At 56.4% G+C, this 10,520-nt stretch overlaps 1 protein-coding gene across 1 annotated transcript in view; it reads right to left on the reverse strand.

Moving 5' to 3' along the window:
* Nucleotides 1-9,287, reverse strand: part of grk6 (G protein-coupled receptor kinase 6) — a 208,197-nt gene extending 198,910 nt beyond the window's left edge. Inside the window, exons 1-2 of the mRNA XM_078534833.1 lie at nt 9,264-9,287; nt 6,645-6,740 (exon numbers count right to left, since the gene is read on the reverse strand). Coding sequence (XP_078390959.1) covers nt 6,645-6,696 — 52 coding nt within the window. The 5' untranslated portion in view covers nt 6,697-6,740; nt 9,264-9,287. The remainder of the gene's footprint in view (nt 1-6,644; nt 6,741-9,263) is intronic.
* Nucleotides 9,288-10,520: the final 1,233 nt, after the last annotated feature.

Consider the following 10,520-nt stretch of genomic DNA (forward strand, 5'->3'; position numbering starts at 1 on the left):
TGCCAGCCTGTCCCACACTGCCCGCACTGCCAGCACTGCCAGCCTGTCCCACACTGCCCGCACTGCCAGCCCGTCCCACACTGCCCGCACTGTCTGACCCACACTGCTAGCCCGTCTCGCACTGCCCGCAAGCAGCACAGTCTCTTCTCGATGCTGCAGTTCGATGCCCTCCTGGTGCAGGAAGCTGTGACTTACAGAGACTCACATCCTGTCCGGAAGCTGCGTATTTCATCATGAGCAACGGGCAAAATCGTCAACATCTAAATAGTAAATGACACAAACCAGGGGAGCTCCTTCACAATTCAATTCTTGAAGAGTTGATTAAAATAGTGAACAGGAAAGTGTCTACTGTCGCTCTTTATATGGACTTCCAGAAGGCATGTGATAAAGCCCCTCCTGACAGACTGTTAGCTGGACTTGGAGCTAATAGAATCAAAGACAAATGACTGAGCTGCTTAGAATATAGACAGTGTGGCAGCAGACAGAGCTGAGGGGATCAGTGTTAGCTCCTCTCATGGGCAGAACCTCCCAGAAGGATGTGATTTGGGGATTTAACCATTGACCATATTTCTGAATGAGCAAGGCGATGGGATAGAAAGGAGTATGTCCACAAACTGCTGCTAACGGCAGCAGCGTAAAACTGTCGGTGGAAGCGTCAAATTTGAAAGAAATAATCATAGGTTTAGCAAACGCACAAGAGTGCAGCAAATGGACTTCAGAGTGAACAAATCTGAGGTCATCCTCATTGATCTTCAAAAGGATAGAATAATGCACATTCTGAATGGGAAAAACATAGGAACATAGGATCTAGGAGCAAGAGTAAGCAATCCAGCCCCTCAAGCCTGCCCCGCCATTCATTACGATCATGGCTGATCTCATTTCGGCCTCAACTCCAATTTCCCGCCCTTTCCCCGTAACCTTTCAACCCATTACTAATCAAAAATCTGTCTATCTCCTCCTTAAATTTATTCAGCGTCCCAGCATCCACTGCACTCTGAGGTAGTGAATTCCACAGATTCACAACACTTTGAGAAAAGTAATTCCTCCTCATCTCTGATTTAAATCTACCACCTCTTAGCCTAAAACTATGGCCTCTCGTTCTAGAATGCCCCACAAGGGGAAACATCTGCTCCACGTCTACGTTGTCTATCCCCTTTAGCATCTTATATACCTCAATTAGATCTCCTCTCATCCTTCTAAACTCTAGCGAGTATAGGCCTAAACTGATCAATCTCTCCTAATAAGACAAGCTCCGCATCTCTGGAATTAATCTAGTGAACCTCCTCTGAACCGCCTCCAGTGCAACTACATCCTTCCTCAAGTAAGTAAAACTGTGCACAGTACTCCAGGTGCGGTCTCACCAATGCCTTGTTCAGTTGCAACAACACTTCCCTATTTTTATGCTCTATTTCTTTAGCAATAAATGCCAAAATTCCATTTGCCTTCCTTATTACCTGCTGTACTTGCATACTAGCTTACAGCAATTCAAAGAACAAAGAAAAGTACAGCACAGGAACAGGCCCTTTGGCCCTCCAAGCCTGCGGAGATCATATTGCCCGTCAACTAAAACATTTTGCACTTCCGGGGTCCCTATCCCTCTATTCCCATCCCATTCATATATTTGTCAAGCTGCCTCTTAAACACCACTATCATACCTGCTTCCACCACCTCCTCTGGCAGCGAATTCCAGACACTCACTACCCTCTGCGTAAAAAACTTGCCCCACACATCTCCTCTATAGTTTTCTTCTCTCACCTTAAATCTATGTCCCCTAGTAATTGACTCTTCCATCCTGGGAAAAAGCTTCTGACTATCTACTCTGTCCATGCCACTCATAATTTTGTAAACTTCTATCAAGTCGCTACTCAATCTCCGTCACTCTAGTGAGAACAATCCGAGTTTCTCCAACCTCTCCACATAGCTAATAACCTCCAGACCAGGCAGCATCCTGGTAAACCTCCTCTGCACCCTCTCCAATGCCTTCTTATCCTTCTGGTAATGTGGCGACCGGAATTGCACGCAATATTCCAAGTGTGGCCTACAGCTGCAGCAAGACTCCCCAGCATTTATACTCAATATCCCTGCCGATGAAGGCAAGCATGCCATATGCCTTCCTGACTACCTTATCCACCTGCTTTGCCACTTTCAGTAACCTGTGAACCTGTACACCCAGATCCCTCTGCCTGTCGATGCACTTAAGGGTTCTGCCATTTACTGTATAGTTCCTGCCTGTATTAGACCTTGTGAACACTTTTTGTGGGTTGTATAACCATATGTCCAAGAGATGTCACCAGTTAAAGCTGCTTGAGTGCAGCTGGGGTCACTACGAGGCACCCGGAAGGCTGAGAGCCTTGTGGACAGCATGTGTCTGGAGGTGGTCATCTTGCAGATTAACAAGGTGCAGCAAGGAGGAATGGGTAACAGCCAGGTGGGCAGGGAGGACCAGGCAGGCAGAATGTACCTCACTCTCCAAACAGTAATCAGCTCTGAATACCAGAGAGAGTGATGGCTCCTCCAGGTAGCACAGCCAGACTCAAGCCCTTGGCCCCATGCGTAGCTCAGCTGCACTGGCCAGTGGGGAGGGGTGGGGGGGGAGGTTGAGGAAGAAGAGTGGAAGGGCAATGGTAATAGGGAATTTCATAGTTAGGGGAACAGACATGTGTTTCTGTGGCTGCAGATGTGAATCCAGGATGGTGTGCTGCCTCCCTGGTGTCAGGGTGAAAGATGGCTCTGAACAGCTGCAGAGCACGTTGACGTTGGAGGGTGAACAGCCAGGGGTCAGGGTCCAGATCAGCATCAGTGACACAGACAGAAAGGGGGATGAGGTCCTGAAGGAAGAGCTATGAGACAGATTGAAAAGCAGGACCTCAAAATTAGTAATCTCCAGGTTACTCCCAGTGCCACGTGCTAGTGAGCAGAGAATAGGAGGTTGGAGCTGTTGAATGCCTGGCTGGAGAGATGGTGCAGGAGGGAAGGCTTTAGACTCCTGGGGCACTGGGACAGTTCTGGGGGAAGTGGGCCTGTACAGGCCAGAATGGTTGCGCCTCAACAGGACCTGAGCCAATATGCTCAGAGGGTTTGTTGGGTTGTTGCATGATTGAAACTTGCTTGGTGGGTGGGCTGGGAACCTGGGTGGGGGGAGCTGGGAACCTGGGGGAGAGGGGCTGGGAATCTGGGGGAGGGGGGCTGGGAACCTGGGGGGTGGGCTGGGAACCTGGGGAGGGGGGCTGGGAACCTGGGGAGGGAGGGGGCTGGGAACCTGTGGGAGGGGGGGCTGGGAACCTGGGGGAGGGGTGCTGGGAACCTGTGGGAGGGGGGGCTGGGAACCTGTGGGAGGGGGGGCTGGGAACCTGGGGGAGGGGGGGCTGGGAACCTGGGGGGGGGGCTGGGAACCTGTGGGAGGGGGGGCTGGGAACCTGTGGGAGGGGGGGCTGGGAACCTGGGGGAGGGGGGCTGGGAACCTGTGGGAGGGGGGGCTGGGAACCTGGGGGGTGGGCTGGGAACCTGGGGGAGGGGTGCTGGGAACCTGGGGGAGGTGGGGCTGGGAACCTGGGTGGGGGGGCTGGGAACTGGAGGGGGATTGATCCTGGGTTGAGGGGGGTGGCTGGGAACCTCGGTGGGGGGGTGCTGAGAACCGTGGGGGGGTGCTGGAAACCTGGGTGGGGGGGCTGGGAAACTGCATGGGGTGGGAACCTGGATGGGGGGGGCTGGGAACCTCGGGGGAGGGGGCTGGGGACCTGAATGGGGTGGCTGGGAACTGGGGGTTGCTGGGAACCGGAGGGGGGCACAGCTGAGAATCTGAGAGCAGATTCAGAAAGCAGAGAAGAAAAGTTGGAAGTGGAAGTCAGAAAATGAGTAAATGTGATTGGAGGGCAGAGGAAACGAAGATTAGAAAATAAACATCAAGGGAGTTTGGCAGAGCTAAATGGGATAAACTTCAATGCAAGAAGTGGAGAGAACAAGACAGAACGTGGGTGGGTGATTGTATCACTATTACAGAACGATGACTGAAAGAGGGATAGGAATGGCAGCTCAGCATTGCTGGTTATAGGGTTTTCAGACAAGATAGAGAGGGGGTTAAAAACTGAAGGGGGGGTTGCAATATTAATAAGGAACAGTTATAGCTGTGAAGAGGGATTTTGTGGTGGAAAGATCATCAAACGAGGCCAGATCGATTGAGGTGAAGAGTAGAGAAGTGGCAGTCACACTACTAGGAGTGTTTTAGACCCCCAAACAGTCAGAGAGAAATAGAAGAACAAATACATTGGCAAATCTCAATGAGCCCAATATTAACTGGGAAAGAATTAATGTGAGGGAGCAGACAGAGCAGAATTCTTCAAATGAATTCTGGAGAATGTTTTTAGCCCGTTTGTCACAAAGCCAACAAGAGCAGGGTCTGTTCTGGAGTTAGGGTTAGCGGAGGCAGGCCCAGGTGGGGGGAGGAGGCCGGGCCGGGCGGGGGGGGGAGGAGGCCCCAGGCGGGGGGGAGGAGGAGGCCACAGGCAGGGAGAGAAGGAGGCCCCAGGCAGGGGGAGGCAGCCCTGGTCAGGGGCGGTGGGGGGGGGGGGGGGGGGGGGGGGGGTGTGGGGACGGCGGCCTCGGGCGGAGGGGGAGGTGGGGGGGTGGCCCCGGGCAGGGGTGGGGATGAGGCCGGCCCCGGCGGGGGGAGGCAGGCCTCGGGCTGTGGGGGGGAGGCAGGCCTCGGGCTGTGGGGGGGAGGCAGGCAGGCCTCGGGCTGTGGGGGGGAGGCAGGCCTCGGGCTGTGGGGGGAGGCAGGCCTCGGGCTGTGGGGGGGAGGCAGGCCTCGGGCTGTGGGTGCGAGGCAGGCCCCGGGCTGTGGGGGGGAGGCAGGCCCCGGGCCTGTGGGGGGGAGGCAGGCCCGGACTGTGGGGGGGGAGGCAGGCCCGGACTGTGGGGGGGAGGCAGGCCTCGGGCTGTGGGGGGGAGGCAGGCCCCGGGCTGTGGGGGGGAGGCAGGCCTCGGGCTGTGGGGGAGAGGCAGGCCTCGGGCTGTGGGGGGGAGGCAGGCCCCGGGCTGTGGGGGGGAGGCAGGCCTCGGGCTGTGGGGGGGAGGCAGGCCCCGGGCTGTGGGTGGGAGGCAGGCCTCGGACTGTGGGGGGGAGGCAGGCCCCGGGCTGTGGGTGGGAGGCAGGCCCGGGCTGTGGGGGAGAGGCAGGCAGGCCCCGGGCTGTGGGGGGGAGGCAGGCCTCGGGCTGTGGGGGGAGGCAGGCCTCGGGCTGTGGGGGGAGGCAGGCCCCGGGCTGTGGGTGGGAAGCAGGCCTCGGACTGTGGGGGGGAGGCAGGCAGGCCCCGGGCTGTGGGGGGAGGCAGGCAGGCCCCGGACTGTGGGGGGGAGGCAGGCCTCGGGCTGTGGGGGGGAGGCAGGCCTCGGGCTTGTGGGGGGGAGGCAGGCCCCGGACTGTGGGGGGGAGGCAGGCAGGCCTCGGGCTGTGGGGGGGGGCAGGCCTCGGGCTGTGGGGGGGAGGCAGGCAGGCCTCGGGCTGTGGGGGGGAGGCAGGCCCCGGACTGTGGGGGGGAGGCAGGCCTCGGGCTGTGGGGGGGAGGCAGGCCTCGGGCTGTGGGTGGGAGGCAGGCCTCGGGCTGTGGGGGGAGGCAGGCAGGCCTCGGGCTGTGGGGGGAGGCAGGCCTCGGGCTGTGGGGGGAGGCAGGCCTCGGGCTGTGGGGGGGAGGCAGGCCTCGGCTGTGGGGGGGAGGCAGGCTCGGCTGTGGGGGGGAGGCAGGCAGGCCTCGGGCTGTGGGGGGGAGGCAGGCCTCGGGCTGTGGGGGGGAGGCAGGCCTCGGGCTGTGGGGGGAGGCAGGCCTGGGCTGTGGGGAGTGGGGGAGGAGCCCGGCCCGGGTGGAAGGGGTATCAGTTGGGGAACACTTTGGTGAAAGTGATGATAACTCCATTAGATTTAGGGTAGTCATGGACAGCACCAAGATAGACCAGGGATACAAGTTCCCAATTGGGAATAGCTCATATTCCGAAGCTGAGACATGTTTGGGGGGAAGTGGACAGGGAGACAACTACTTGCAGATAAAACAGTGTCAAGCAATGAAGAGATAGTGAGGGTTCAGAACAAGTCTGTTCCCTGAAAGAAGAAGGGTGGGGCTGACGAATCCTGATCCCCTTGGATATCAAGGAGGATAGGCTAAAGAAATCCAGGACAAACTATGCCAGATCCTGAAGGCTCAATACTGCAGGCAGGCCCAGATGAGTATACGATGTCCGAGTCACTTAGGGTACAAAAGGAGACCATTTGAGTCTGGGTCTCCGCAGAGCAATCCGGTCAGTTCCATTCCCCTTCTCTATCCCCTTATCCCGGAAAGATCCTTTCCCTCAAGTGTTCATCCAATTTACTTGTGAAATCATTAATTGCCTCCACTTCCCATCCAGAGGCAGCGAATTCCGGGTCATTACCATTCGTTGTGTGAATGTTCCCCCTGACACACCTCCAGTATTTCCAACAAAAAACATGACGCATCCGTGTCTGAGTCCTGCACTGCAACAGTTTAACGCTGCAGCATTTAGTACACACTCCAGCACAGATCACAGCACCAGGGGGTTAACTTCAGGCCTGGCCTATCAGTTTGTCTCACTGTTAAAATACTGTCCCCAGTTCTCTGGCAGTGGGCAAGACTCACCAGTTGCCTGTCTCAGCTCCTCGCACAGGCTGATGTGGGGAAACTGCAGCATCTGACGCCACTTCTTGCTCTTCCCTTTCCATTTCCCACCACCACCTGCACAGGTAAGAGACCAAGATCAGGGTACAGCTCACATCATCACCAAAGCAGAGGGAAAAAGTGTGAGAGGGAGGGTGAGTGAGAAAGAGAGAGGTCAGGCGAGAGAGAGAGAGAGACAGAGAGGTCAGGCTAGAGAGAGAGAGAGAGACAGAGAGGTCAGGTGAGAGAGAGGGATGGGTGAGAGGGAGAGAGCGAGAAAGAGAGGTCGGGCGAGAGAGAGAGAGAGAGGTCGGGGGACAGAGGGAGAGAGAGAGATGGAGAGACACGTCTGGCGAGAGAGATATCGGATGACAGAGAGAGAGGGGTCAGGTGAGAGAGAGAGAGAGAGAGAGAGGGAGAGAGAGGGGAGAGAGAGAGGTAGAGGTCGGACGAGAGAGAAGGAGAGAGGTCGGGCGAGAGAGAGGTCGGGTGAGAGAGAGAGAGAGAGAGAGAGAGAGAAAGCTCGGGCGAGAGAGAGAGAGAGATAGTTCGGGCTAGAGAGAGAGGGAGAGAGAGAGCAAAGTCGGGCGAGAGATAGAGAGAGGGGGAGAGAGAGAGAGAGGTCGGGCGAGAGAGAAAGAGGGAGAGATAGAGAGGGAGTTCGGGCGAGATAGAGAGAGAGAGGTCAGGTGAGAGAGAGAGGTCGGGAGAGAGAGAGAGAGAGAGAGAGAGAGAGGGAGAGAGAGGTCGGGCGAGATAGAGAGAGGGAGAGCGAGAGGGAGTTCGGGCGAAAGAGAGAGACGTCGTGCGAGAGAGGGAGGTCGGGAGAGAGAGCGAGAGAGAGAGAGAGAGAAAAAGGTCAGACGAGAGAGAGAGAGAGGTCAGGCTAGAGAGAGCGAGAAAGAGGTCAGGCGATAAAGAGGATGGGCGAGAGAGAGAGAGAGAGAGAGAGAGGGGTCGGGCGAGAGAGAGAGAGAGAGAGAGAGAGAGAGAGAGAGAGAGAATGAGAAAGAGAGAGAGGTCGGGAGAGAGAGAGAGAGGGAGAGAGAGGGAGAGGGAGAGAGAGGTCGGGCGAGAGAGAGAGAGAGAATGAGAAAGAGAGAGAGGGAGAGAGAGGTCGGGCGAGAGAGAGAGAGAGGGAGAGAAGTCGGGTGAGAGAGAGAGAGAGAGAATGAGAAAGAGAGAGAGGTCGGGCGAGAGAGAGAGAGGTCGGGCGAGAGAAAGAGAGAGAGAGAGAGAGAGAGAGAATGAGAAAGAGAGAGAGGTCGGGAGACAGAGAGAGGGAGAGAGAGGTCGGGCGAGAGAGAGAGAGGTCGGGCGAGAGAAAGAGAGAGAGAGAGAGAGAGAGAGAATGAGAAAGAGAGAGAGGTCGGGAGACAGAGAGAGGGAGAGAGAGGTCGGGCGAGAGAGAGAGAGGTCGGGCGAGAGAAAGAGAGAGAGAGAGAGAGAGAGAATGAGAAAGAGAGAGAGGTCGGGAGACAGAGAGAGGGAGAGAGAGGTCGGGCGAGAGAGAGAGAGAGGTCGGGCGAGAGAAAGAGAGAGAGAGAGAGAGAGAGAGAGAATGAGAAAGAGAGAGAGGTCGGGCGAGAGAGAGAGAAAGCTCGGGCGAGATAGAGAGATAGCTCGGGCTAGAGAGGGAGAGAGAGCGAAGTCGGGCGAGAGATAGAGAGTGGGAGAGAGAGAGAGAGGTTGAGCGAGAGAGAAAGAGGTAGGGCGAGAGAGAAAGAGGGAGAGAGAGAGAGGGAGTTCGGGCAAGATAGAGAGAGAGAGAGGTCAGGCGAGAGAGAGAGAGAGAGAGAGAGAGAGAGAGAGGTCGGGAGAGAGAGAGAGAGAGGGAGAGAGAGGTGGGGCGCGAGAGAGAGAGAGTGGTCAGGCGAGAGAGAGAGCTCGGGCAAGAGAGAGAGGGAGAGAGGGGCGGGGCGCGAGAGAGAGAGAGAGAGAGTGGTCAGGCGAGAGAGAGAGAGAGCTCGGGCAAGAGAGAGAGGGAGAGAGAGAGAGAGAAGTTGGGCGAGAGATAGAGATAGAGACAGAGGGAGAGAGAGAGAGAGAGAGGTCGGGTGAGAGAGAGAGAGAGAGAGAGAAAAGTTGGGCAAGAGAGAGAGGTCGGGCGAGAGCGGTCGGGCGAGAGAGAGAGAGAGGTCGGACGAGAGAGAGAGGGAGAGAGAGAGGAAGGACGGGCTAGAGAGAGAGAGAGCGAGGTCAGGCGAGAGAGAGAAAGAAAGTGGTCAGGCTAGAGAGGGAGTGGTCGGGCGAGATAGAGGTGGATTCTCAACCTCTGTGCCTCTCAGTCACACTGGATTCTCACCCGCTCTGGCTCTAAGTCACACTGGATTCTCACCCTCTCTGCCTCTCAGTCACACTGGATTCCCACCCTCTCTGCCTCTCAGTCACACTGAATTCTCACCCTCTCTGCCTCTCACTCATGCTGGATTCTCGCCCTCTCTGCCTCTCAGTCACACTGGATTCTCACCCTCTCAGGCTCTCAGTAACACTGGATTCTCACCCTTCTGGCTCTCAGTAACACTGGATTCTCACACTCTCTGGCTCTCAGTCACACTGGATTCTCACCCTCTCTGGTTCTCGGTAACACTGGATTCTCACCCTCTCTGGCTCTCAGTCACACTGGACTCTCACCCTCCCTGGCTCTCAGTCACACAGAATTCTCACGCTTTCTGGCTCTCAGCCACACTGTACTCTGACCCCCCCTCGCTCTCAGTCACACTGGACTCTCACCCTCTCTGGCTCCCAGTCACACACAATCCTCACCCTCTCCGGCTCTCAGTCACACTGAGTTCTCACCATCCCTGGCTCTCAGTCACACTGAAATCTCACCCTCTTAGTCACGCTGGATTCTCACCCTCTCTCGCTCTCCATCAAGCTGGATTTTCAGCCTTCCTTGTTCTCAGTCACACTGGATTCTCACCTTCTCTGGCTCTCCATCAACCTGGATTTTCACCCTCCCTGGCTCACAATCACACTCTCTCATTCATACTGTATTCTCCTCCTCTCTGGCTCTCACTCTCCCTGGCTCACAGTCACACTGGACTCTCACCCTCCCTGGCTCTCAGTCACAAGGAAATCTCACCCTCTCTGGCTCTCAGTCTCACTGGAATCTCATCCTCGGTGGCTCTCAGTCACACTGGACTCTCACCCTCCCTGGCTCTCAGTCACACTGGACTCTCACCCTCCCTGGCTCTCAGACACGCTGAATTCTCACCTTCTCTGTCTCTCAGTCACACTGAATTCTCACCTTCCCTGTCTCTCAGTAACACTGGAATCTCACCCTATCTGGCTCTCCGTCAACCTGGATTTTCACCCTCCCTGGCTCTCAATCACACTGGATTCATACTCTCTCAGTCATACTGTATTCTCCTTCTCTCTGGCTCTCACTCTCTGTGGTTCACAGTCACACTGGACTCTCACCCTCCCTGGCTCACAGTCACAATGGATTCTCACCGTCTCTGGCTCTCAGTCACACTGGGTTCACACCCTCCCTGGCTCTCAGTCACACTGGGTTCTCACCCTCCCTGGCTCTCAGTCACACAGGATTTTCATCCTCTCTGACTCTCAGTCACACTGAATTCTCAGCCTACCTGGCTCTCAGTCACATTTGATTCTAACACTCTCTCGCTCTCAGTCACACTGCATTCTCACTCTCTCAGCCACACTGGATCCCGACCCTCCTTTGCTCTCAGTCACACTGAATTCTCACCTTCTCTGTCTCTCAGTCACACTGAATTCTCACCCTCTCAGTCACGCTGGATTCTCAACCTCCCTGGCACTCAGTCACACTGGATTCTCACCCTCTCTGGCTCACAATTATACTGGATTCTCACCCTCCCCAGCTCTCAGTCACAC

The sequence above is a fragment of the Cetorhinus maximus genome, unplaced genomic scaffold (assembly GCF_964194155.1).
Source record: "Cetorhinus maximus unplaced genomic scaffold, sCetMax3.hap1.1 HAP1_SCAFFOLD_115, whole genome shotgun sequence".
NCBI classification, from domain to species: domain Eukaryota; kingdom Metazoa; phylum Chordata; class Chondrichthyes; order Lamniformes; family Cetorhinidae; genus Cetorhinus; species Cetorhinus maximus.